General features: G+C 36.5%; 9 protein-coding genes and 1 non-coding gene across 18 annotated transcripts; 2 read left to right on the top strand and 8 right to left on the bottom strand.

Moving 5' to 3' along the window:
- Positions 1–41: 41 nt before the first annotated feature.
- On the bottom strand, positions 42–2,094 carry OASA2 (O-acetylserine (thiol) lyase (OAS-TL); the record flags this gene model as incomplete). Of its 2 annotated transcripts, NM_113145.5 has the most annotated exons (9): positions 42–290; positions 384–464; positions 619–678; positions 769–848; positions 1,004–1,055; positions 1,135–1,175; positions 1,236–1,272; positions 1,349–1,612; positions 1,701–1,822. In NM_113145.5, 9 exons carry the CDS (start codon positions 1,743–1,745, stop codon positions 198–200), a joined length of 753 nt encoding a protein of 250 aa, NP_188885.4. The 2 variants fall into 2 exon arrangements, with proteins under 2 accessions (NP_188885.4, NP_001326025.1); NM_001338588.1 differs by lacking the exons at positions 42–290; positions 384–464; positions 619–678; ... (1 more) ...; positions 1,004–1,055; positions 1,135–1,175 and adding exons at positions 1,851–1,960; positions 2,053–2,094 and having other exon boundaries at positions 1,180–1,272; positions 1,701–1,758.
- A 338-nt stretch (positions 2,095–2,432) lies between these two features.
- On the bottom strand, positions 2,433–3,642 carry AT3G22450 (Ribosomal L18p/L5e family protein; the record flags this gene model as incomplete). Of its 2 annotated transcripts, NM_001338587.1 has the most annotated exons (2): positions 2,433–3,526; positions 3,620–3,642. In NM_001338587.1, the coding sequence occupies one exon, from the start codon at positions 3,504–3,506 to the stop codon at positions 2,571–2,573; it is 936 nt and encodes a 311-aa protein (NP_001319618.1). In that variant the 3' UTR covers positions 2,433–2,570. The 2 variants fall into 2 exon arrangements, with proteins under 2 accessions (NP_001319618.1, NP_188884.1); NM_113144.2 differs by lacking the exon at positions 3,620–3,642 and having other exon boundaries at positions 2,551–3,506.
- AT3G22440 (FRIGIDA-like protein) lies at positions 3,578–6,196 on the bottom strand. The gene is made up of 3 exons (NM_113143.3): positions 5,183–6,196; positions 4,673–4,848; positions 3,578–4,572 (listed from the first exon to the last, which is right to left on the bottom strand). The coding sequence occupies exons 1-3, from the start codon at positions 6,093–6,095 to the stop codon at positions 4,063–4,065; spliced, it is 1,599 nt and encodes a 532-aa protein (NP_566709.1). The 5' UTR covers positions 6,096–6,196; the 3' UTR covers positions 3,578–4,062.
- Positions 6,197–7,038: 842 nt separating this feature from the next.
- Positions 7,039–7,518, bottom strand: AT3G00410. The gene has a single exon (NR_143813.1). It is a non-coding gene; the product is annotated as an uncharacterized misc_RNA (transcript).
- Positions 7,519–7,792: 274 nt separating this feature from the next.
- AT3G22436 (uncharacterized protein) lies at positions 7,793–8,051 on the top strand (the record flags this gene model as incomplete). The annotated part of the gene is made up of 1 exon (NM_001125205.2): positions 7,793–8,051. The coding sequence occupies exon 1, from the start codon at positions 7,929–7,931 to the stop codon at positions 8,049–8,051; it is 123 nt and encodes a 40-aa protein (NP_001118677.1). The 5' UTR covers positions 7,793–7,928.
- AT3G22430 (RNA recognition motif XS domain protein) lies at positions 7,807–12,689 on the bottom strand. The gene is made up of 3 exons (NM_113141.4): positions 11,626–12,689; positions 9,505–9,812; positions 7,807–8,699 (listed from the first exon to the last, which is right to left on the bottom strand). The coding sequence occupies exons 1-3, from the start codon at positions 12,492–12,494 to the stop codon at positions 8,344–8,346; spliced, it is 1,533 nt and encodes a 510-aa protein (NP_566707.2). The 5' UTR covers positions 12,495–12,689; the 3' UTR covers positions 7,807–8,343.
- Positions 12,690–12,725: 36 nt separating this feature from the next.
- IGPD (imidazoleglycerol-phosphate dehydratase) lies at positions 12,726–14,926 on the bottom strand. Of its 2 annotated transcripts, NM_180294.2 has the most exons (8): positions 14,623–14,926; positions 14,404–14,525; positions 14,128–14,232; positions 13,891–13,983; positions 13,712–13,786; positions 13,540–13,602; positions 13,313–13,422; positions 12,726–13,123 (listed from the first exon to the last, which is right to left on the bottom strand). In NM_180294.2, the coding sequence occupies exons 1-8, from the start codon at positions 14,837–14,839 to the stop codon at positions 13,096–13,098; spliced, it is 813 nt and encodes a 270-aa protein (NP_850625.1). In that variant the 5' UTR covers positions 14,840–14,926; the 3' UTR covers positions 12,726–13,095. The 2 variants fall into 2 exon arrangements, with proteins under 2 accessions (NP_850625.1, NP_850624.1); NM_180293.1 differs by having other exon boundaries at positions 13,540–13,786; positions 14,623–14,894.
- Positions 14,927–15,508: 582 nt separating this feature from the next.
- AT3G22421 (F-box/associated interaction domain protein) lies at positions 15,509–16,843 on the top strand. Its single transcript, NM_148741.2, has one exon. The coding sequence runs from the start codon at positions 15,547–15,549 to the stop codon at positions 16,831–16,833; it is 1,287 nt and encodes a 428-aa protein (NP_683583.2). The 5' UTR covers positions 15,509–15,546; the 3' UTR covers positions 16,834–16,843.
- On the bottom strand, positions 16,772–19,541 carry WNK2 (with no lysine (K) kinase 2). 6 transcript variants are annotated; one of them, NM_113139.3, is made up of 7 exons: positions 19,223–19,454; positions 19,106–19,143; positions 18,718–18,945; positions 18,390–18,610; positions 18,136–18,293; positions 17,686–18,058; positions 16,772–17,604 (listed from the first exon to the last, which is right to left on the bottom strand). In NM_113139.3, the coding sequence occupies exons 1-7, from the start codon at positions 19,295–19,297 to the stop codon at positions 16,991–16,993; spliced, it is 1,707 nt and encodes a 568-aa protein (NP_188881.1). In that variant the 5' UTR covers positions 19,298–19,454; the 3' UTR covers positions 16,772–16,990. The 6 variants fall into 6 exon arrangements, with proteins under 6 accessions (NP_188881.1, NP_001325808.1, NP_001325809.1 ...); NM_001338584.1 differs by having other exon boundaries at positions 16,839–17,604; positions 19,223–19,541; NM_001338585.1 differs by having other exon boundaries at positions 16,772–18,058.
- Positions 19,542–24,163: 4,622 nt separating this feature from the next.
- Positions 24,164–25,035, bottom strand: AT3G22415 (uncharacterized protein). Its single transcript, NM_202624.3, has 2 exons — positions 24,833–25,035; positions 24,164–24,663 (listed from the first exon to the last, which is right to left on the bottom strand). The coding sequence occupies exon 2, from the start codon at positions 24,610–24,612 to the stop codon at positions 24,409–24,411; it is 204 nt and encodes a 67-aa protein (NP_974353.1). The 5' UTR covers positions 24,613–24,663; positions 24,833–25,035; the 3' UTR covers positions 24,164–24,408.

Raw genomic sequence — 25,035 nt, 5'->3', positions numbered from 1 at the left:
ACTGTTTTTGATCACACAAGATTTCAAATAGAGAGAGCAAAAACTCAACCAGAAACTTTCTAGAAATGGATTGTTCATAGTAGCAGACAAACTACTTTTGAGTTCTCACAAATGACAAGATACAGACAGAATCTGAAGATATATATGTTGGAAGAAAGATCATTTATTTGTATCACCAAGAAGAAAGGGGAACAGATTCAGGGCTCAAAGGTCATAGTCTCTGCCTCTTTCCTTGCTGCATCAAACAGTACAGTCGATAGATATCTTTCCCCGAAACTCGGAAACACCGCCTGAAACATTCAGTTTCACATCTCTTATTATAAGATCGACTCTTAAGCTTCCATGAGTTCACTGTTTGTTCTTTAGCTTTGGAAAAAACGTACCACTATAAGCTTCCCAGCATTTTCTGGCCTCTTTGCAAGTTTGATTGCTGCAGTAGCTGCTGCTCCAGATGAGATTCCCACCTACAGTACATAGGAGGAGACAAATGTGATAACGATCAAGGACCTGTTTTTATTTTCATGGTGAGGTTTGAATCATAATGGTGAGGATAAAGCTGAATCAAGACATTTTTGGCTTAACAGAAAAATCTGATGAGGCAAAATGTGAAGCACTTACTAACAGACCCTCTTCCCTAGCAAGAAGCCTTGCCATGTCAATGGATTCTTCACTTGAAACCTGCGTAAGCGTTACAAAACTATAAGAGGCAACTAAGAAATGTAAGGTGTGTTTTGGAGTCAGCAAGATGATATTGGTATGAAACCTTACCTGAACAACTTCATCTATAAGATCAACATCCAAAATGCCTGGAATAAAACCAGCACCTATACCTTGAATTTTGTGGGGACCTGAGCATTTTTACCAATGTGTTAGGCTGAAATTCAATGAATCTTGATATGAACACCAAAAGTTAGAAGGACCTCATAATGAACACTCAAGACTAACATGTGAGCAAAGTAAAAGAAGAAAAAGTGTGCCAAAGAGTTCCTTATTGAGGACAAACCTGGCTTTCCACCGGACAGAATAGGGCTTTCAACAGGCTCGACACCATACAGCTATAAGATGAGAAAACAAATGAGACAAGTTTTGAGTTTACTAAGAAAGAGTCTGATTGTATAAGTAAATGAAATTCACCTTTATGTTTGTGTTCTGTTCCTTGAGATACTTCCCAGCACCTGTTCAGGTACCACCAGTACCAATACCAGAAACAAAGCCATCCACTTTTCCACCAGAACCTTTCCATATCTCAGGTCCAGTAGTCTCATAATGGATCTGCAATGAACACAATACTATGTTATAAGTATCTGACTTCAAATCCACTAAGGCACTTAAACTAAATAGTAATTACCTTTGGATTAGCAGGATTCTCAAACTGTTGAAGCATATAACCATTAGGTGTTTTCGCCAAAATCTCCTCCGCCTTTGCAACAGCACCTTTCATACCTTTAGCCGGATCAGTAAGAATCAACTCAGCTCCAAAAGCTAAGAGAATGATTCTTCTCTCTATACTCATTGAAGCTGGCATTGTTATAACAAGCTTATAGCCCTTTGCAGCTGCAGTAAATGCTAAACCAACTCCAGTGTTCCCACTTGTTGGCTCAATCAACACACTCTAAAGAAAAAACTCAAAAGTTAAAAATCTCAAAAACTAACAAATGAAGAATCTGACTAATAGCTTCCATTTAAAAAAAAAAACAGACCTCTCCCGGTTTAATAAGTCCTTTAGCTTCTGCATCAGCAATCATACTATAACCAATCCTGCAACAAAAAAGAACAAAGTACAAGTATTTGTTTCTTTTGTCACTAACAGAGAAACTAGAAAACAGAGCTTTTAAACTTTTCGGAAGCACCTGTCTTTGACGCTAGAACATGGTTCCATCATCTCAAGCTTAGCAGCAACATGACCAACACAATCTTTAGCTACTTTGTTTAGATACACTAATGGAGTGTTCCCTATTAGCTGCTCCCAAATAATAAAAAATATCAATTAAAAAAAAAACATTTACTGACAAGACATAGTTGAAGAAAGACATAATCTTGGAGGTTACTTACTTCAGTTACATCTTTAGCGATTTTAGGAGCCACTGAAGCCATGTTTCAAGCTCACTGCTTAGATTTCACAAAAGAAAAAAGATGAATGCAATTGTTAAATATCATGTATAATTAATCAAAATATTCGATTAATATAGGATCATCTCATCATCTGATTATAGGTTTACAACAACAACAAAAAAAAAAAACTTATTTAAAACTTTTCATTTCACGCCAACTTTGTCCTGATCATGATGCATCAAAAACTTTCCAGATGAATAAACAAACCATGATATATATATCATCATACCTGAAAATATATCGATCTAGCAAATAAAAATCGGTGGGAATTGTGAACAAAGGTCGATCGGCTATGGAAGAGCAGAGAAGTTACGTATAAGAAAACGATGATATCATTGTTAGAAAGTCAACACTTTGACCCGACAAGAAACGTAGAAATGAAACGGATAACATTTTTTGGGCCCCACACAGAAACATATCTTCTGGGCCCATATTACAAACTAGAAAATTTCAGTCCTCTAGGCCATCATTAGATGACTAGTCTTCTTCTTAAGTTTCCTCTGCTTAAGCTTCACTTTAACATTAACACCATTGTCAATAAGAGCTTGAAGCACGACCTGAAGCTTACCTTCAATTTTATCTCCTTTCCTAGGAGTGTATATAACATCATGTATGTCATCTTCCAAACTTCTTTGAGCAAGAACTGCCCCAACCGCAGCGCAAGCTGCAACGTTTCTTCTCGAACCAAGATCGAATTTCATGTCTTTTGAAATCGAATGAGCCACAGTTACAACCTTACTAGTCACCCTGTGAATCACACATGCTCGTACAGACTCTTTCGAGATGTATATGTCTAAGCAAAACGGGTAGTGAAATGGCGCCGTGAGTTGGTTAAACGTAAATGTTCTTTCTCTCTTCTTCACAGCTTCATTAGGATGATCCGTCTCACCTGTGAAAGAGTCATTTCTCTTCTTGTATTCGTCACGAACTTCCTTCTTGTTATCCTTCTTTATCTTTGTTTCTTCTTCTTGGTTTTGCTCCTTTTTAGCGTTCTTGTGTTGATTCTTGCGGTGGAAGTCATAGTTGTATTCCTCGAATTCTTTTGAACCTCGATCGAGCTTGAAGAAAAGATCACCGCGAATTCTCATGTTATCGATTTCATCGTGATCGGGATCTTCATCATCGAGTATTGTTTCTCTTACTCCTTGTATTGTAACGGGAGAGTTTTTTGCAGTGTCTGCTTGGAACTGTCTCCAAGCTTGGGATAAAGATGATGAAACATGCCAAACATCATCATCCACAGTTTCTATACCACAACCACTCAAACCAGTCACTGTAACTTTACCACTTTCACTGTTGGAAAATCTCGAGGAGAAGCAACGCGGTGCAGGTCGAAAAACGGAGATAAAATCTGGCAAACGGAGACACTTTCTTCTCAAAACCATCAAAGCCATTGAAGGAAAAGAGACCAATTCTGAAAACGCACGTGAAAACTAAACGGTAAGATTTCAAAGAGACATATCGTCGAACATCTGGTGTGCAAGGTTGGTAAAGAGAAATTTCTCACCACTGGCTTTGTGTCTTGTACCGAAATTGAATCACCACTTTGCTCAATGAAGAAGAAATGCAATTCAACAGAGAACTGGTGGGTATGTCTTCAAAGCAACGACCTCCGATGTTAGATTTGATCGGAGATAGTTGGTGACGAAGAGAAGTTTGTCATTCGATTAACAGAGTACAGAAATATAAGTTTGTTGACTGAATATTAGACATTACAAAAGCTTGAGTTTTGTTTTATATGCGATTAATAATAAACACACCAGAGGATATAAGCTAAGTTACTAAGAGAGTTAGGCTGAGAAAGAGATATTACAGACAAAAACGACGACGTAGGAAGACAATAGACCCAGAGAGAGAGAACACCAGAGTAGTAGCAGTTGTCACAGTATCAGTGATTTGTTGGTTATTACCAATCTTCTTCCTTGTTTTGTTGTCACACTGTCTTCTAATTCAGTAGTAATGTTGCTGATGGTGGAATTGGTGGTGTTGATGATGGTGTGGGTGGTAAACTGGAGGAGCTGGAGCAGGAACTGGACCATTACAATAACCGTTGTACGCTGGGTAACCGATAGGAGAGCCTTGGTATGAGCCTGGGATGATCTCCGGAGAGTATGGATAAGGTGGGCTTCTGTTGCTGTAGACTGTTGTAGGTGGGGATGGGTAAGCTGCTGGTGAAGCGTATTGAGGAGAGTGAGAGGGTGATCTGATGAACGGGAAGGAAGAGACGTATGCGTTTGTGATACGCCCGGCTTTGGCTGGTGGCATTGGACCGTTGTAGCTGGCTCGGGTTCTTTTGTTGGCAGGAACAGCTGCTGGCTTTCTCTTCTCGGTTTTGGTCTTCTCTAGCTGATCCAACCGTTTCTTGAGGTTCTCTGGAGGGAACTCTTCCTCGAGTTTGTACTCTTCTATGCATTTTAAAACCGCCTTAAGTGCTGATTGCTCCTTGCGCGCCACGAGATGCTTAGGAAGAAAACATAACAAGGAAGATATTAACTTTCAGGGACGCACAGATAAAAATATTTAGCTGCGATAGAAATGAGTAGATGCAATGAGTAGATACCGTAGCTCGGCCAGTATTGCTAGAGTCCTCCATGATAGAAGCTGCTGACTTCTTTGCGTCCCTTAGATAAGCTTTGAGCAAAGGAACAGGAGGGAACTTATCCACAAGCCCAACTTCATAAGTAAAATGAACAGCATCAAGCTGTTGTCCCCTGCTGATTAATTCTTCAATCATGTCTGTGGACAGCGCAACAACTTGTAAGTTCAGATATTATAAAACGAGATACAGAGAAAAAGGCTTCAACTTCACACAGTCTGTGGTCAATAACACCTTGTACCACTAATGTCTCAGACTTCACCACAATCTATGCCATACAATGTTTGCCACACAAACTTAATATTCGACTAATCAACTCGTAAACTATTTGTAACCTACCAAAACTATACATCTAGATGGGTTAAACTATTAGTAAACTAGCCAATTTCAAAACCATATATGATCTCACAAGTTACAATGAGCATGCCAGGATAAAAAACTAATAGGTAGAAGATAAGAGCTTAAGAGGATTACCAGGCATTTGATCACCCAAACCAACAGAAACCGCAAGCTTAGGCATCTGTTTACGCCACGCAGATCCAACAACAAGCTTTCTATACAAAGCAAGATCTTCACTTTTAACAATTCCAAATGTAACAAGATGCTGCAAAAACGTATGAACATCAGGAGTCTTCACATTCTCTATCCTTCCTCTCTCTTCCAAACTCTTCTTCCACGTCTCAGCAATCTCCTTAGCTTTCTCCTTAACACTCGGAGTAACAAGCAACCTCGATTTCCCAATCACTGGATCAACAATTACAGGTGTTAAACTCTCAAGAATCACAACACAAGCCCATCCATAATCATTGCTAACTTTATCTCCTCTTGTATCCACCGGAAAAACCTCAGATATCGCTTCAAGCACTAACATCGCCGGATCTACACAATCAACCAACGCCGCCGGAATCTTTGACCGGAGATTCTCCAACTCCTTCTTCCTCGCCGTCACAAAGTTCCAAAAACCTCTCGCATCCATTTTAAGACAAAGAGATTTCAAAGCAGAAAGAAGACCTTCTTCATCGTCAACATCACCGGAATCATCATTAGAACCATCACCACAACCATCTCTAGCTTTCTCTAACGATTCAAGAGCAGCTCTAGCTCGTTCACCTACTTTCCCAGCTACGATCTCAACGCTATGGTCGATTGTTACCTCTCTACGCTTCAGAGACTCGAGCGAGGTCTGAGTCTGGTTATCTAGAGTTTCAATCATCTGCTTCAACGCTTCAGATTTCTTCATCAGATTCTGCTCTAGAGAAGTGAAGTGATCGGAGAGCTCTTGCCATAGAAGAGTACAGCTAGTCATCAACGACGTCTGTTTCTGAAACTCCTCGAAACTCGGCTGAGCTAACTCAGTTAACTCGCCTGGATCGGGGACTGACCCCATCGCCGGAATCGGAAAAGAAACTCAAACTCCGTTGATTTGATTGATACAGCAGAGAAGAATAAACTCAAGAGAGAGAGTGAAATTGAAGAAACCCTAGAAATGGGAAAAAAGTAAAGAGACGAAGAAGAAGATAAGAGACAAAAGAAACAGTGACGTGGACAACTCGAAATAGCGACACGTCTCAGTGGAGTCTGATTAAAGGCGCGATTATTACATATTCTTCTATATTGCGCCGTCGACGCGTAGCTTAGCGTGATATGCGTAGTATAAGAGAGTTGGGTGATGACGTGGTAATAATAATAAGTACTATTACTATAGCTTTGCTTTAATTTTTCGTATAAAGAAAAAAAAAGGTGAAAGAGATAAGTGGGCCAAGCCCACTGACCACCACATGCGTTGAGTCGGAAACCAGTGAAGCATTGCCGGTAAAATACCAATTGAATAACAAAAAACTATATAGTATAGCAAAAAAAAAAAAATGTTGTTATAATTAATATGAAATTCTTTGTGTAGTGTAATGTAGTAATGTAAGAAGAAGAACAATGCATGTGTTTTGTAGAAAAGGCTGTAATGAAATCAGGGCACGCGTGACAAATGTTAAAACGTGATAATGAAGCAACCACAAAGAAGATTCATTAGTACACATATAAAACTAATCTTCGTACTATGTTTTTAATATCTTTGTGATATCAAAACAGAAGAATAGAATAAAAACGAAATTTTGAATTTGGTTTTATTAAAGCTATTGCTTTTTTGACATCAGTGGAATGGATATATCATAAAAACTTTTTTCTGTTGATATGTACAAAATGTTAAAACGGGACAGTGACATATAACACATTATTGAGGGGAAATATCCATTACTCTTTTAGACCTCTTGCTATTAGAGTATGATTTTATAGTTACAAAAAGGTTAGAGAAACATTACAAAATTAGAATGAGACGAAATATGAAACTGACGGCTAAGAATAATTTATCTAATTAAATGGGTCCGTAATGGCCGACTACATATGAACCGCCGATTACTGTTTCCGCTTTATAGAAAAAGTGAGTAGAGAAATTTGAAAAATGTGAGGGAGATAATCGAATTCAAAAGAGATAATGATTTAAATTTATGCATTGATTTGACCTCAGTCTAGCTAGTCTTATAGTAATATGATTATGACATTTTACATAATCTAGTCTTTTTTCTAATATGTTTAATTCTCTTATAGTGCATGTAACTCTATCAAAAGATACAAAGTACTTTGTCCTGCATATTGTACATTCATAAAATTATATCCTAGTTGTTATGATATTGGCCAAACTATAATCCTATATGTTATATTAACTTTCACTACCGGATAGTGCTTGATTACTTTCATAAGTGTTAAGGTTTATCTTAAATTCTTAATCACACGGCCTAAACCGAAGCTGATCAAACTTCCTTTAACAAAACGTGTAAATTGGTAAGCCAGAGCGAACCAAAGATTTGAATGAAGACATGTAATAAAGTTTATCAGAACACAAGAAAGTAGAGGGGAAAAAATCGTCAAAACACTTTATACCTAACTTGTCAATTAAAGAGTTATAAACAAAGACAAAACAAAATTTATATAGTGGTTACCAAAAGCCCCCACAAAATACAAGTCCTCTTATCTAATGTTTATTTTTGTTTTCATACCAATTTATAATTTTTTTTTTATTTTTTTTTATTCAAAGAAGATAGCTAGCTTAAACTAAACACCACCATTGTTGTCACCAATCTAAGGTGACCAAATACATAAAGCTACTACCAGAGTGCAAACAAAAACAATAACTCAATGTCATAGACATCATCAATACAATGGCACTATGGCAACATTGTTTGGTTGGTTCAATATTCTCATTTCCATAGGCTGGCTAAAGCCTAAAGAACAAGCAGGAACCACTATTCGAAAGGATGAGATAGAACAAGGAAAGAAGAAACGAACGTAGGAGAATCAACAGGGACATCAAAAGCATCAAGCAACTATCACAATATACTTCTAAGGATGTTGGTAAAGAGAACTTGTATATATCAGGTTCAACCGATATTAGACTATGCAATATGAACACTGAATCGAAGGATCAAAGAGACCAAGACTTCATCTATAAATTAAAAAAAAAAAAAAAAAAACTTTCGTTCCTCCTTTCGAGTTTTTTAGGTTGCGACTAAGAATCCAGATTCAATAGGCAACAAATACCTCGAAAGTTAAGTGTACCTTTCGTGGGAGAAGAAAACTGTAATTTACTTTGTTCTTGTGAGTTCTCTAAGGCTCTCGATTGTGGTTTTCTTCTTTGTCTCCACATCGACTTTGTCCAAGTCCGTTACAGTCGCGAGATAACCATAAAAGATCCTCTTTTTCTCTCCCGTCCTCCCATCAACCTCGACAAGACCAGGGTTTTTCTCATCATCTTTGCTTGGAGTGAGTGGCTGTACCCTCCCCCAACTCTTACGCCCACGGTTTATCTTCTCAAAATATTCTGCCATTCTCATAGCATCCCTGAGCCCTGAATCGTCTCCAGCAAACTTGAACAGGGTAATTCCCAAATGACCCTCTCTTCCATACAACGACTTCGATTTCCCACCAGTGAGTCCTAGTTCTGTAATTATATATAGAAATCAAAATGAAGGCAGACAAAATGTGTCATTGAGTGTTGTTACACGATATAGGCTAATAACTAGATACATGTACTTGCACACCCATCATTAGCCTAACCACAAGTTCTAAAAATAGAAGCTGAGATTCCTAGAGAAAAGACCAGAGAAGATGGTGGCCCAACAAAGTTATGTTAAAGAAGCTTATATACTTCTTAGACCACCACTGTTGCCTAGATTCTGATATTGTAAGGTATTGAAATCAGAGCTCAAACCAGAGTTATAAATTATTCTATGCTAAGTCATAGCAATTTTAAATTTACAAAATCACAGAGAAACATGGGAGAGAAACGGGCAGGGGTCTAAGTATAGTGAAGGTTTTTCCTGAGAAGCTATGTCAGATGATAATTGAATCATGTTAGTTTCCAGAGTCTTACTTTAAAACACCTGTTGGGCCATCCTTCTAGTGATAGCAAAACAAAGAGAGGGATTTGGACCGTGACCTTTCTTCTAAAAGATAAGGAGATGATTATTGTGGCACAAAGTCAGGGATAACAAAGACATGCGACATCATTATGGCCATTGTATACGGGAATCATCTCTAAGGCTCTGGGTCTAAATCCAATTGATTAAGATAACCTGCTTTAGTACTTTCCAAGCACATCTCTAATATGGAGGGAAGAAAAAAGGAAAAGAGAGAAGAGAATCCTAATGTGCGGATTAACCAATGCAAGATTCATGAACTGTTCCAGATGGTTCTGCCCAGGTATGTAAACGCAAGAATAAGGAGTGAAAGGCCGCATGTTATACCTCTAATTCTGTTATCCATTGTTTTGTTTCCAAAGCCTTCCATGCGCCCTTCTTTTCCCTTCCCTGTACTGGTATTCTGAACAATAACATGAGGTGGCCAAATAATTAGCTGGGCTTGGTTGATTGCTGCCTCATCAGCAGGTAGATTCTGGTATGCCTTTGAATTATCAGGAGCCTTTGAGAAATTCCATCCCATCAATACACAGAGAGCTTTGTGTAGGCCTAAATGATGCACGCGTGAGCTAGAATCATCAGAACAGTATGTGTGCATTACCAAACTATGTGTATCCTGGACATCTTTAGAAGACCTGTGTTTTAGCACAAGTCGAATTGGAAACACTCATTCAGATTTACCACACAAATACCGTATAAAATACTCTAAGGTATTTAAACTCAAGCAAATCAGAATCATGAAGTAAAGACTCTTCAATGTGGACACCAAGACTAATGAATATACACACTAAAATGATTGAATATGAAAGACACATCCACATATCAGCTTGGCAACCAACAAGAATCAAATGTAGATGGAATAACCAAATTCTAAAATTAAGCTAAGACTAGGGGTAATAAGTGATGCACGGATAACATATAAACATAAAGAAAAACACACATAAACCTCTGCGCAATTATGAGGAGTACCATCATAACATAGCAGAAGAGTTGAATAATGTTAAAGAATGAAGATGATAGCAAAGGAATTAGAGAACTTCATCGTAAGCTTTCTACATCCAAAACAAGCCTATTCCGTGACATAAAAGAGCATTCAAAAAAAGATTAGTTGCTACTAAAGCCTACTAACTTAGCCCTTAACACTGATTGAAATGGTCATCAAATTGACCATTTACTCATCATGCCAAATTAATTGTCAACCTCCATCTAATCAGCAAGTTAGAACAAAGAAAGATAGAGTTAGATATCTCAATTCCCTATAGAGTTATGAATATGAAGTCGATCAACTTAACATGCTGTATTCAAGAAGAAAGTTCCACAAATCACAAGCACGAGCACTGAGGACAAGCAAAGAATGCTAAGCACACGCCCAATACCAAATGCATGGTGCAGACTTCATGATCTGACCATAAGCAAGTAGATTAAAACGGGGGAAAAAATGCCAACTCGTTGGGTTACTACTGATAATTGAGAGCTGATTTGAAGGTCACCCACAAATACCAAAGAACAGAACGATGATTCGAAAAACTGAAATGCAACTACCTATCTGATAATCAATTCAAATAAGAGTAATCCTAAGACGAATAAACAGTAAGCAAGATATATGACCATCAAAAACCAATTAACAAAGAAATATCAGCAAGCTAAATCTAAACAGTTGCGAAAAACTACCATTATATTAAATTCAGAAAGAAAAGAATATGCATGCATAAGGCAAGGGCTAATAGTTTGAGTCGAGAGATACCGAGAAAGATTTAATAAGCTGTGGACCAAAGATTAAAAAAAGTTTAAAACTATTGAGATGCAAGATTAGTTCCAAAAAAAAAAAAACTATTATGGATCAGAATAGAATCTAAGCGTAATGCCTGCAGGCTGCAGTATAAAAACCCACAACCTTTGCTGTTCTAAGGCCAGCCAAAAAAGTAACTGCAAAAGAGTAGCACAGAAGCAGTAGGTAGAAAGAAAATGAGAACTAACTCAACTAAGTTGAATGATACCTAATATCTAAGTAAACAACTTCAATAATCTAGGCTTATCGACAGGCAGTCATCACACATGCCTAATCTATAAAAGTATATGGAAGTTAGCACATTACTAAAGAAAGAATTCCAGTAATGATAAATACATCGTAAAAGAGGAACACAATCAATGGAAAGCAAACACCATTCAGCAGCTCATAACAAATTGAACACTATTGCTAAAACAACAACCACTATCAAGATAAATTCAATACTGTGAACAATTAACATACTAATCATACAAATGTACAATAATTATTCCAACGTATATTAGTGTTCTCTCTTACCTTCTTCATGTTCATTTAGCGTTCTAAGACATATAAGACTAATTAAAACAACAATCAAAAACAAGGCAACTAGCGTCTCCAACACAAGCAAACTAAACTGAACCAAAAAACAAACACAAAAGTCAGATTGAAAGCCATCAAACCTGCCACAAACGAGACACTGAAGCCGCCCTTTTCTCCCGTTCTCCAAGTAGTTCTTCTTCTCCATCGGATCCTCGAAAACTCGCTTAACAAAACCCAAAAACGATTTCTTTAGAGCAACCTGGTCAACCTGGAAACCTCCATTGTCATGCCTACTTGATCCTACCCTCATATGCTTAGCAGCTCTAACATCCTCTCCAACATCCCTACTCGTACCAGCCATAAATGAGTGATCATTAGGATTCGCATACTGCATAAACTGCTGTCTCTGTCTCATCATCTCAGCTCTCTCATCTCTCCTATCAATCTCTTCTTCACCTGGATACTTCCGTTTCATCCGCTGATCTCGAAACTCTTCCGGGTAAAAAGGAGGGAATCTCCCAAATACCGGTCCAGCTAATCGACTCTGAGGAGGAAAATCCATGTAATTAGGAGGAAGAGCGAAGTAGGAACGGACACTACCATCAGCGAGAACAATTGTGCGACGCTCTAACATATGGAATCCATAAGTCGGTTGAGGAGGAGGACCTAGCGCGGGAGATGAATCAGGGAAAGGAAACGGAGCCATTGGTCGTGAAGATGATGGACCCGTTTGATTTTGATGATTCGGATTAGATTGTTTCGGGATCGGAGCTAGCTTAGGAGATGGATTAGGCTTCAGTGGTTTCTTATCGGCGGTTTTCTGGACACCTATCATCATCGGCTTGCTTTCTTTCTTGTTGTTGTTGTTGTTGTTACTGATTCCACCATCGTTGTTAGTTGAATTCACACGAGGTTTATGGTTCTGTGAAGATGAAGCTGCAGCGGTGGGGATGGAAGTTGCTGGAGGCTTGTTCGTCGATGACTTGGCGTTGTTGTTGCTCCCGACCATCTTCAATGGCCGTTAATAGGGGAATTGGGATCGTGAATCTGCTTCTTCTACCTTGAGCAATTCGCAGAGTATGAATCTGTGTCTGCTATGGAGAAATCGTAAAGGGAAGGTTTTTCAAAGAGGAAGAGTATATAGAGAGCGATTAGGGATTGGATCAATCAAATCATTGAACTCGAAGGAAGAGGGAAACATTCTTTGGAATCTCTTAAACGGCGTCGTTGTGTGTCGTTTAGAGATCAATACGCAGACGTTTATTTATTTTTAGTCAAACGCAGTCGTTGCCAAGATTGGAGTGTTGACTATTTAAAGCAAATTACAGTCACTTCAACTCACAGTAAGTTCTCAGTTGATGATGATACAGCAATGGTAAGAGGTTTAATACACTCTGCAACAACAGATTAATATAAAGATGAGCCTATGATCTTCTGAACTGTGTGATCTCTAATCTATTTTCACATTTTGCTCTTTGTGCTTCTGTAATGGAATGGAACAGCAAGATCCAACAGGCTTGGCATTTGGTACCATAAGAGAATTGACGATGGCTCATGAACTCGACGATGAAGTGTGAATCTGGGAACTGTCTTGTGTGTTTGATTAGCTTTCAAGACCGTGATAAGACTCCTTTTGAACTGCAAATGCCATGAACCATCACACATCAAACACGTTTTCCAATGATATACATTCATCAAGATAATTTGGCTTGTTTTGACATAAAAGATTATCTATTTCTTTGATGTAATGAATCTTGCGTTATATCTGATATTTATCTTTACTTAGTGTATGTAGAATGTAGTGGAGGATAAGAGGATCAGTCAAACCTTGGTATTGTCCCACCACGGCGTGGATCAGTCTCTGTTGCTTGTCGTAGAGCTCTGGCAAACGCCTTAAACGTCGCCTCTATTATGTGATGAGAGTTTTCACCAGCGAGCTGTTGTAACAAACAAATATTAAAACTGTTATGAAATGGTCCACAGACAGAGGATAGAAGAAACTCATGAAACTGCATGATTTTGTTAGCTTTTGGAAGATTTGAATCACAAAGTACCTGCCGGATGTGAAGAGTCATACCAGAAGTATTCACCAACGACTGGAAAAAGTGCTCCACCAACTACAAATCGAAAGGTTAAACAATTTTTGGCAACACTTTCAATGATTACTAAACAACGAATAACACAGATAAACCCAAAAGAAGACAATTCCAGGAGCAAAGAGAGAACCTGAGTATCATATGTTCCAACTCTCTGAGTTGGTATCTCCAAGTTGTAACCAAGATATGGTCGACCAGACAAGTCCTGCAAGAGGTTTTTGTTCACTATAAGCAGCAAGAAAGTCTAGAGAAATATCCAGTAATGAGAGAATAAACACAGATGCAAGCAAAAGTTTCACAATTTTATACCAAGGAAACATGTATAAGCGCTTCATCTAGAGGAGCTGTGAAGTCACCAAACCGGTTAATCCCTTTACGCTCACCAAGAGCCTTTAATAGAGCCTAGAAAAGAAACAAATACACAGGGATTTCATCACAACACAATTTCCGTAGGAAAAGACAACGCACTGTTGCTCATAGGTCTCATAAGAGCATGACTGAAAACAGAGAAAAGAAGCTGGCAAAACGAAAGACAGTAAGACTTACAGTTCCAATGGCAAGAGCTATATCTTCATTAGTGTGATGATCATCAATGTGAACATCACCAGTAGCTCTAACGTGCACATCAAACAAGCCATGCGAAGCAAGTTGCTAAACCAAGACAGACAAAGAGTGAAACCATAAAAACATCAATCAGTCAACATTCCAATAATGAATCAAAACAAGATCCTTAAATTAAAAAGTCTGTGTTAAGCTCTCTTCCAATGGAAACTGAAGAAATCAAAAATACATGACAAAAAGGTTTAAAGGCAAAGACTTTACATCTAACATATGGTCAAGGAAAGGAATTCCACTAGAACTATCTGCAACTCCAGTACCATCCAAATTAATCTTCACTGAAACATTCGTTTCCTTTGTTACTCTCTTTACTTCTCCAATTCTACCTGATTGAGATTAAAAACGACGACTTTTTGAGTGAACAGAAATAATATCAATCATGAAATGAGCTTAATCTCAGCCATGTCTAGACCCAAAACTGACCTAATGCCATAGAAGAAGAAGAAGAAGCAGAGCAAGAGATAGATTGGCGAAGCTGAGATTGAGATTCCATCCGCAAAAATCGAGGAAGCGAAGAAGAAGGAGAAGAAACGATCATCGCTCGACGAGGAAGCAAATCAATAAACCCGAGCTTAGGTCTGAGAAGCTGAGCGGCGGAGGAGGAGTGGCTTAATATGGCGGACGCAGACGACAGCTCCATTTTGTTGGCAGCGGAAGGAACAAGAGACGACGCTTTGATTCTCCTTGAGCTAATGGAATCTCGAGCTAATGCAGAATCTTACTTATAACCGAACCGAACCGGTACATTATAACCGACAAATAATTTGACTACTTTCGGTTAAGTAACTGAAATTTTGATTTAGTTTGGTTATTATAACCGGTCCAAGACATCAACCATGCATCAACTAAGACCAAACCATACATTGACTAGATAATTAATTAATTTATATAATATTAGTTTATATTAGTATTTATTAATTAGTACAAGACTTAATTAGACTATTGGATAACTTTATCTATTTTATTTAGATATTGTTTAGTTATTTTATTAATATTCATAATTATTTGAAGATATTTTCAGTTAAAGTCTTAATTATTTTGCTAGATTTTGCCTAAAATCAGTAAAACTAATTCAGCTGTTAAGTGTTACCAATGAAAAAAAATAAAAAATCAGTTATCTTCAACAAAAATCACTAAAACTTGAGCTAGATTAATTAAGCAAAAAAAATCAGTTAGATTCTGGTTACCATTTAGAACTTTTTTTTTTTTTTTTTGTACAAGGCGGTTACCATTTAGATGTCTCACCGATATTAAAAGGTTTACGTGGTACCTTTTATGTGTCTTTGATTCCTATAGGCGCGCGCAACAACAGATCTAAGGAAGAGAAAACCTTTGTTGCAACTTGTAATGACTATGACGACGACAATCTCTCATCTTCCAACGGAGTTATTAGATGAGATAATCTCTAGAGTACCATTAAAGTCTACGAGAGCAGTGAGATTGACTTGCAAAAACTGGGACTCTTTATTCAAAAACCGGAGCTTTATGAAAGAAGAAGCAGCAGCAAAGGAAGGAGAGTCTAGGATGATCGTGTTGATGGATAAAAACCTGTTTGCAATGAGCATCTTCTTCAATGGAATTGACATTGATCCATCTGCAGAGCAAAGAGGTAAACTTACTTGCCTATACGACGATTCAGAACAAGTCAAGATATCTCAAGTCTTTCACTGCGAGGGTTTGTTACTATGCGTCTTGGAAGACGATAAGTGTAGTCTTGTTGTTTGGAATCCGTATTGGGGACAAACAAGGTGGATCGAACCTAGATATTTTTCCCGGATACAGAATTGTTATGGCAGGTACATGTACGTGTACGCTCTTGGATACAATAATAAGAGTCGTAGTCACAAAATCTTGAGGTTTATAGATGGTGCATTCGATTTCCCTTTTTGGTATGAAATCTACGATTTTGACTCTGATTTGTGGACGACTCTTGACGTTACTCCACAATGGTTTATAAATTTCCCTCCCCGTGGTTGTTATAACCGTGGTGTTACTCTCAAGGGAAACACTTACTGGTGTGCTATAAGAAGGAAGTCAAACACTAATTGGTTTGTTGATCTTGATCACATAATCTGTTTTGATTTTACAAGTGAGAGATTTGGTCCGCTTATGCCTTTGCCGTTTGTTAGATATACGTCCGGAAGCCTTGTGACTCTATCTTGTGTTAGAGAAGAGAAGCTTGCGGTTTTGTTTTGTAACAATGCTACTGTTGAGGTATGGATTACGACTAAGATTGAGACTGACAAGATTTCGTGGAGCAAGTTCTTGACAGTGAATATGTATGTTGACCTTCTGGAAGGGAGTTTTTTCATTGACGAGGTAAAGAAAGTTGCTATGATTTTTGATATACCGATGAATCGCGAGACAGTTTACATCGTGGGAGAGGCTGGAAACGTTAAAGAACTGCATCTAGGACAACCTGTTGATGTTGACAAACACTTTTCCCCACTATTTGTGTGCTCTTATGTTCCAAGTTTAGTGCAAATCAAGCAACCTCCAGGATGCCAAAGGAAACAAGAAAGCAGTCTAGAAAAACGTCGATGTGATGATGAAAACATATCTAGACTTATTGCACATGAAGAGACATATGTAGTCTATGGGAGATATGTGCCATCAAGGAAAAAACCTAGATGATTAGTCCACAATTTACAATGCCTAATTTATGTTTTTCGTTTACTCTTCTTCTCTTTAAATAAAGTACACTATGTCATTAACTTTTAACTTAACAAAAGTTAAAAATGTCGAAACATACAAATATAAGTGATAACTATCATCAGACTTTACAATAATGTCACATATCCACGGCATCCACAGGAAGTGATATAGCCCTGTAAAGAAGAGGTAACGAAACTGAAGTTCCCGGTGTAAGAGAGATCTCTATCGGTGTCTCGCAGATCGTTTGACCTCTCATTTTCATAAGTTGAATCTTGTGCCTTGCCTTAAGCCATCTCAGTTCTCGTCTCATCTCATTCTCCGACCACCGTCCACTTCTAACCTTCCTTGAGCTCTGTTTTTCTCCATCATCAGAATATGATTCTCGCAAACCCCACATATCCGCAAACCTACCGTGAACCGAAGAACAGCTCTTGTCTTCAGAACTATCGAACTCATGATGATTATGATGAGATTTTTCTCCTGATGATACAGTCTCTTGTATATACCCGTTTGAAGCACACTCTCCACAGAATCCTGCAGTGTTGTTGTTCTTGTTGTTGTTTACATTTTGGGAACTTTCTGTATCATTTTTCCAATCAGGCACCAATGCAGCAATCTCTGCATCGATCATCTCCGCGATTTTCGCAACATCTTGATTCGTTATGTCGAGCTCTGACACCATCTCAACCGCTACACTCCATGCAGTATCAATAGCCGTCTCAAACGGGAAGTAAATGTTCCTTATCCGTCCTACATTACCCAAAACTCGAAAGCGTGTTACGTTTTTAAGACCGATGATTTTAAAACTATCGAAAAAGATTGAAACTATACCTTCAGCATCAGATATTCTAAGTCTCAAGAATATCCCATCATCACCGTTTCTCTTCCCTTTAATCGAAATGTCGACATGATCTTCATCATCGTTAGCGAAAAGATCGATCTCACATATCTGTGACGACTCAAACTGATCATGGTAAAGAGGATCATCAATCAAAGGATGTCTAAGGAACACACCAGTTTCATCATAACCATTGTAGTAATCAATAGGTCTCATAACAAATCCATCCATATTATCATCTTGTAGAAAAGGGTCTTGTAAAAGCTCCAATGCCGTTAGCCTACACGTCACGTTAGCTAAACACTTCTCAACAAACTCACGAACCTCAGGATCCTTCACTAAGTAAAAAGCTTCAGGCTTTTTCCCCTGAAATGAAGAATGTAAGTAAAACAAGACTTGACCTCAAATTAGCTTCAAGAACAAGCAAGTCCAAGATAATTTACCGAGGTAACTTTCTTGTAGATTTGTGCCGGGTGAGTACATTCACTGTAAGGATAATCAAAAGTAACCATCTCCAACACACACATGCCAAAAGCATATACATCAACCAACTCATTATATTCCTCATCATACACTTCTGGAGCCATAAACTCAGGGGTTCCTTTAACAACACATAAACATAGTAAAGGTAGGTCCAAAGTTGTAAAAAACATAATTAAAGCAATAAAGTTCCAATGATGTGAAGGTTTTGAAGTACCAACGCAACGAACGGCATGTGATTTACGAAGAATCGCAGCGAGTCCAAGGTCACCGATCTTGACTTCACCTTGGTTTCCATTGATGAAAATGTTATCACATTTGAGATCTCTATGTATAATTGGTGGAGAACGACTATGTAAATAAAGAAGCCCTTTTAAAATCTGCTTGCACCATTGCTTCACTGCTCTAATATTCACTCTTCTATGTCTCAACCTATACCTAACAAAACAACAGAGCAAAAAACTAAAAATCGAAAAAGATTTGAACTTTCAAGTACCCATGAGTTCATAAAGAAGTAATAGAGACATAAGATTGAATTTGCTTACTGTCTGAGAGTACCAGAGGTGAAGAGTTCAGTGACAAAATTGATTGATAAATTGTTGGTATCAACCCAAGAAGTGTAGAATTTCATAATGTTTTGATGATTCAAAGTCTTGAGAAGATGAATCTCTCTGAAAAACTTCTCTAATTCCTCAGGATTCCTTGTGAAATTTCGAAGCTTTACTTGGTTCCATGCTACTTCTATACCTTCATACTCATCAAATGCTCTGTATCTGAAATTTCATAAAACCAAAGAACAGTGTTTGGATTATTAAGTAACCAATTCCAAACCAACAAAGTAACCAAAAAAACTAATTAAACAATAAAAAATGATTATTTTTGTTTAGTGTAAATTTTTAAAGAAAGAGAAAGATAGAAGATGAATGCAATTACACTGTCTTTGAAGCTCCTTTGCCAAGTATTTCATCGTACTACACAAACAACAACAAATCAAAATCATGTTTTAGGTAAACCAAAAGTCAAAATCTTTTGATTGAGAAGAAACATTACTCTTCCATATCTTCCAGAAGGATCAATCTCAACAAAAACAGAGCAATCTTCTACAAAGCTTTCTTCACCATTCATGACTCTTCTTCTTCTGCAATTTTGTGTGTGAGAGAGAAAGAGAGAGAGATGTTTGGAATTTGTGGAGATGGTAGAAGAGGAAAAGATTAAATGTTTAAAGGGAGAAGAATATATAAGGAAACAAGTGTTTTTTTCTTTAAGTGCCCACCTAGTGACAATTATCAACAGACAACTAGTTAGGCTTCTTACCCAATCACACTTTACCAACACCATGCGTCGGTTTACTAAACCGGTTTTGTTCCGGTTTATCTAATCAATAAATACCAAAATTCGTACGTATAGAAAACGGCAATTCAACTAATTTCAACTTCCATCTGTACGAACTATACCAAAATTCTTCTATTGAATTTTTGTGGTCAACTAATATTTGTGGAATTTTGAAGAAAGAATGTTTGAAAAATTGTGCATATTATACAACTTGACAGGTGTGAACAAAGAATCTAAAGAGTGGATTTAAGACCACATAAATAAGCTATGCGTTGTTATGAAGCTGTGATTGTTTTTGGATAAGCTAAATTCCAAGAACCGGGTTATTCCAAAACCGGTACGGAGATAACCGAAGGAAATGCCAAAAGGCGAAAACAAAAAAAGTCGTAGGTTTATCGAAACACTTGTGGATTGGTTTTTTGTCGTGTAGTGATAGTTGTTAAGTGTCACGGGTTGTGAGAAAGTGAAAGAGGAGGCACATGGAACTGAGTCACGGCAGCAACACAGTCTCTTTTTTGGTGATGGTGTTAGAGACACATTTGGACCAACCATAACTCTTACTTTAAGTTTAACTTTGTTATCTTTCAGATTCACGAAAATGTTCCTAAACTTCTAAGTGGAAATGTTGTATTTGAAATAGCTAAATCATGTACTCTGTATTGTTGCTTTAAAGGTGAAATTGTTTTCCTCTTCTATGTGTTATGGTTTATACATGACCAAAAAAAAGAATACCAGCAATTGAACTTGTATATAATGTTTTTGTTTTTTTTTGTGCAACAAGAAATGTATATTCAATCAAGCATAAAGTTTTTAGAAAGATGTTCTATTAATGACATAAGAAATAATTTAATTTGAATCAATCTAAGTTATAGTTCTTTTTCTTTTCAAGATCTAACCGTTGCATTGATTAGTCATTTCATGTCTTATATCAGTTATCACATTATTAGAAAAATATGAATCAATCTAAAGTAATGAATTTTTTTTACCAAGATCTAATCGTTGCATTAATTAGTCATTTCATGTCTTATATTTTTTTTACATTATCAAAAAAAAATATGAATCAATCTAAATTATTGATTTTTTTATCAAGATCTAATTGTTGCATTCATGTAACTCTTGAAATTTGCATTCACTTCTCTATATAACTGGACAGTACTCTCTGTATGATCACGCATCTTCAATTCATTTTCTTATCAAATATCACACTACTCTTTGTACGCATCACAAATCCATAGATTTTGTAAAAGTTAAAATACAAAAATCCATAGCTATGAAACTAGACGGATTGAAAGGGAGTGACTAGCATGTGAATTATTAATTGTAGCTTTAGCTTGTAGATAGTTCAAACTTTTAAAATGTTGTAATCTTATGCATGTATTATTGATTGTTGAGTTGGTTTTAAAATAATTGTCTTAATATCGTGAAATCAAGATTAGGTACATAGATATGCCTAAAAGAGAAATATATGTACCACTCTGCTAGTGATTGTAAATCAGGTTATGGAAGATGTTCGTCTGATAGTACACATTTTAGATACACATTTTAGATGGTACGCATTTAGTGTTTTTCTCTATATCTTCCGGCTGAGAGAAAGCTCCATCTTGGTAGATTTTGTTGTATATCTCTGTTGGCATCACTGTATACATCCTAAATGTTAATAAATAATAGTGTTTCTTGTAGTAAATTGTTTGATACATAGGATTCTTGGAAAATCGTCCTTTAGGATAAACAAACAAAGAACCGCATCATTCCAAGTCTCAGAAACCAAATCTGCCTCAATCCATTGGTTGAAGTAGTCGGTGGCCACCATCCCACCAATACAAATGTCAACAAAAGAAACATTGTCATTTATTGCGTTATAGCTGCGTCTAAGCCAAATGAAGGCCATTATAAGTATCAAGTTATTAGTATACTTCGTGCTATGCTGCTTCCTCATGTGAGAGCTCCACAATCTCCCTCGCTACCAAGATGTGTTGTCCCTTCGGAAAACTTAGACATCTTATGAGAGTATAAGATCCATAAGAAATTATAAGAATGACATGAAATGTAATTATAAATAGTAGTAAAGTGTTAAATTTTAAAGTTTGGTATAACTTAGTAAATATGTGAATTTACTAACGTTTTGAAAGGTAGTATTTTCGGATAATTTTATAAATTCCAAGACAATGTAAGATGGTGGTTTAAGCCTTAGCTAAGCTAGCGCTGATTTGGGATATGTGGCTGGTTTTAAAATCTATCAACTTATTTTGGCCAAGTTTCACAATTTTGCAAGTTAATTGTGTGTGTTTAGCGTTAAATCGAAAACTGAATGAAGCCAAGTACATGCATGGAAGCGGTTTAAACCAAAACACATAAACCTTTCTCCATCATTACAAAAAATTTCCATCTCTCTTTCTAGACTTTCCTTCCTCCTCGATCGTTCTCTAGCTCTAGCTTCTTGCCGAAACCACCTTCTGACCTTCACCACCTTACACCGCTTCTGCCGCCTCCTCTTCTTATTTCCTTTCATCTTCATTTATATGAGTTTCCTAACATTTTTGGTTTTTCTTACCTCTTAGTCCATATATATGAATTCATGACTCTCTGATGATCATGTATGAGAAAACAGATGAGGCCTTGAAATTTCGCCATAGAAGACCATATTTGATTTCTTTCCGGCAATACTTGTTGATCAAGTCGCATTCTAAGCTTCCTATACCCTTATAGATTAATATAATGTTATTAACATGTCTTCAAGTCTGATTTAAGATGGAAAAGAAAATGAAAGCTCTCAGTATCATAAAATAGTGTTAGTGAAATCTATTTGTTGGTTTAATTTGGGAATTTACAAGAGAAGCTCTCGGATTGCCAAACTGTACCGGTCAACCTTGTTGACTCCCTTAACCAGTAAGGTAGTCATCATATCCTAGACTACAGTATTTTTAATCAGTGTGCAAGGATAAATGAGTGAATTGATTAGTATAAGTTGGTATTAGAGCAAGAAATTGGTCACGGGTTTTAGTATATTTTATCAAATAATTTTTGACAAGATAACAAAAAAAATATATGAAACTAAATATTTTATTACGACAAATGAATGAATTCTAAAAATATTAATTGAATTTTATCATAACTGCATCATTCTATTTCACTGAAATTGGAGAGTTCATCTATACACTTATATTAAATCATTTTGTTTTTGAAGATTTAGCAAAAGATCTTGGTCTACATCATGCATGGAAGAAGATCAACTAGTTGCATGTGGGAGTGATTTTATTGAATTGACTCGTTTTCACTATTTGTATATTCTTTTTACGAAAGAGCTTTTTGACTCTAAAATATTGTACCTTAACTACGATTAAATAAATGTTAGAGACTATCTTAGTGTTCCACACTATCAAACTTCAATCTCGACTATCTTAATGTTACTGTTATATTACCTTCTTTTTTTTGTCGGCAACACACCTCAGTATAACTTCGGACCGACGTAGATATTTTAATTCCAACATAGTTATTATGTTGAAACTGATGATAACGCTCCTGAAGCATTTTTTTAAGGATGTGCCGGTTTTGGCTTCATATCATATGATTGGTATATGTATATTTTCAAAACACAAAGACCTCTTTTACTTGTTGAGGCTTTGGTTAACATATATGTTTGGTATTTATTTGTTCAATGTTATTGTAGAATCGTTATATTCTTATCATAATTTCCCTCTAAAAACATGGAAACATGAAGGTATAGTTAACTTTACCCATCCTGCCAAAGCATTCTCGTTTTTAGTGCAATTAAGTAAGAAAACTCGTCCTAGGAGATACTTTTTGAATATCATTTTGCCAATACATGTCCCTAAGCATAAAGCAAGTCTCACTTAAATTTCTATTGTCACATAGTTTTTTTTTATGTCTTACAAAACTATCTTTCATCTAATGAATTATATCTCTCTTAAATGTAATTAACATTTGCTAGTTTTCTTTTTTTCCTGACAAAAACAATAAAAAGTTCATAGCTAATGCGATCTTAAGAACTCTCCTAACCGTTGACACTTTCGACAATAGAACGAATGTTTTGGTGTAATCTATCCCCACCTTCAACATTTAATGTTGTAGTATTGTGCTAGAACAGGGTTTAATTTGGCTATCTAATGTCTAAATCATAACATTCTTCTTTGTTTGTCCTTTTTAATTTATATATAAATAAATGCTACATTCAGTTCAAACGACTACGAAACGCAAAATGAAAACAACCGCAACTTTCAACTAACGTCAACCCAACCGACACAAGCCAACAGTGTCCACGACAATCCAACTTCTATTCACTAGCTCTCCTTTTCCCATCAAACTTTATCTTTTTATGTCTACCAATTAGAAAAACATACTTATGGTACATGTTTACTTGCTTTTTTGTTACGCAGACATATCATACATATATATAACACATTTTCATATACACAATCATGCTCATATCTAATTATTTTCCCAAATAATACAATCTATCTATGTATACCGACAGAGCCATGACAACTTAACCCTTGTACATATAAGGCAAATGTCTTGAGCCCCACTCATTAAGCATACAATTAGATCCCCGAATTTTAATTTAATTAGTGACATGAGAATGAGTAAAGGTTTGAACATTGAATATACTGAGTATTAAAAAAAAATGTTTTAAAGTTTTTTCATCATTACTAGTTTTATCTTTTTCATTCTATTATTGTCTAATCATTTTTTTTACATATAATAGGGTAAATTTGAAATCATCTATGACCCCTCAAAAGTCTAATTAACCACGGCTCTATACCAATATCAAGTATATGACCTCAAGAGCTAGAGAATCATATATGTACATTATACATCTATATATAGTTGCATATCGCGAGAGAGAGCAAGAACCTTATGGGAAAGAGAGTCTCTGTGTATTTATATTATATGTACAGTACGTGAGGAGAGAAAACAGATATATGAATCATGCCATTAAGAATTATCTTCTTCGTTTTGACCTCGAGCATGAACATTCGGTGTATGAACCCTCTGAACCAAAAAGAGAGTAATGAAATGGATTTATCATTGTTTGATTTGCAAAGTGTGTGGGTGAGACTCCACAAGTATAGACCACAAAACATGCACATCTTCGTATGGGCATGACTTCACGTCCTCGTATAATATGTATATCCCTCTTCCTGCACATTTTCCATCTTTCAAAATTAACACAAAGAATGCATATTTATATGTAGATATATGTTCATATGGCAAACAAAAAGAGTAAATGATCCAAAGAACAAAAAAAAACAAAGGAGTATATGATCCACACACACACATACATAATAGAGAAAGAGAGAGAGATCATACTCTTCTTTTGAGCAGAATTGACGCTAAACCATAGTTTCTTCAAAGGAGAGAAGAAAGAATGGAGCCATCCCATTTCTTATACAATGCCTTAGCTCTTGCAAATATGAAATATTAATTACACTATCTTTATATATATAGTAGATATAGATATATGTATATAAATAACATAAGGACCCAACTCAAGAAACCAACCAATGACAATG

Source organism: Arabidopsis thaliana, chromosome 3, assembly GCF_000001735.4.
Source record: "Arabidopsis thaliana chromosome 3, partial sequence".
Lineage (NCBI taxonomy): Eukaryota > Viridiplantae > Streptophyta > Magnoliopsida > Brassicales > Brassicaceae > Arabidopsis > Arabidopsis thaliana.
Note: the sequence above shows the minus strand (reverse complement) of the source record. Positions and strands in the feature narration are given on the sequence as shown.

Excerpts from the sequence above, each read along its gene's own strand:
- AT3G22440 (NM_113143.3), bottom strand. The coding sequence starts at position 6,095 with ATGGGGTCAGTCCCCGATCCAGGCGAGTTAACTGAGTTAGCTCAGCCG. Across the intron at positions 4,849-5,182 it reads TTTGGGTGATCAAATGCCTG|ACATGATTGAAGAATTAATC; the intron begins GTAATCCTCTTA and ends CGCTGTCCACAG. Across the intron at positions 4,573-4,672 it reads GCAATACTGGCCGAGCTACG|CATCTCGTGGCGCGCAAGGA; the intron begins GTATCTACTCAT and ends TTTCTTCCTAAG.
- AT3G22430 (NM_113141.4), bottom strand. The coding sequence starts at position 12,494 with ATGGTCGGGAGCAACAACAACGCCAAGTCATCGACGAACAAGCCTCCA. Across the intron at positions 9,813-11,625 it reads CAGTGTCTCGTTTGTGGCAG|GTCTTCTAAAGATGTCCAGG; the intron begins GTTTGATGGCTT and ends GCTAAAACACAG. Across the intron at positions 8,700-9,504 it reads AATGGATAACAGAATTAGAG|AACTAGGACTCACTGGTGGG; the intron begins GTATAACATGCG and ends ATATAATTACAG.
- IGPD (NM_180294.2), bottom strand. The coding sequence starts at position 14,839 with ATGGAGCTGTCGTCTGCGTCCGCCATATTAAGCCACTCCTCCTCCGCC. Across the intron at positions 13,423-13,539 it reads TGACTCTTCACATCCGGCAG|CTCGCTGGTGAAAACTCTCA; the intron begins GTACTTTGTGAT and ends TTGTTACAACAG. Across the intron at positions 13,124-13,312 it reads CGTGGTGGGACAATACCAAG|TTCAAAAGGAGTCTTATCAC; the intron begins GTTTGACTGATC and ends TGGCATTTGCAG.
- AT3G22421 (NM_148741.2), top strand. The coding sequence starts at position 15,547 with ATGACTATGACGACGACAATCTCTCATCTTCCAACGGAGTTATTAGAT.
- WNK2 (NM_001338583.1), bottom strand. The coding sequence starts at position 19,510 with ATGGTGTTGGTAAAGTGTGATTGGGTAAGAAGCCTAACTAGTTGTCTG. Across the intron at positions 18,294-18,389 it reads ACATGCCGTTCGTTGCGTTG|GAACCCCTGAGTTTATGGCT; the intron begins GTACTTCAAAAC and ends GTGTTGTTAAAG. Across the intron at positions 18,059-18,135 it reads TCTACAAGAAAGTTACCTCG|GGGAAAAAGCCTGAAGCTTT; the intron begins GTAAATTATCTT and ends TCTTCATTTCAG.
- AT3G22415 (NM_202624.3), bottom strand. The coding sequence starts at position 24,612 with ATGTGCATGTTTTGTGGTCTATACTTGTGGAGTCTCACCCACACACTT.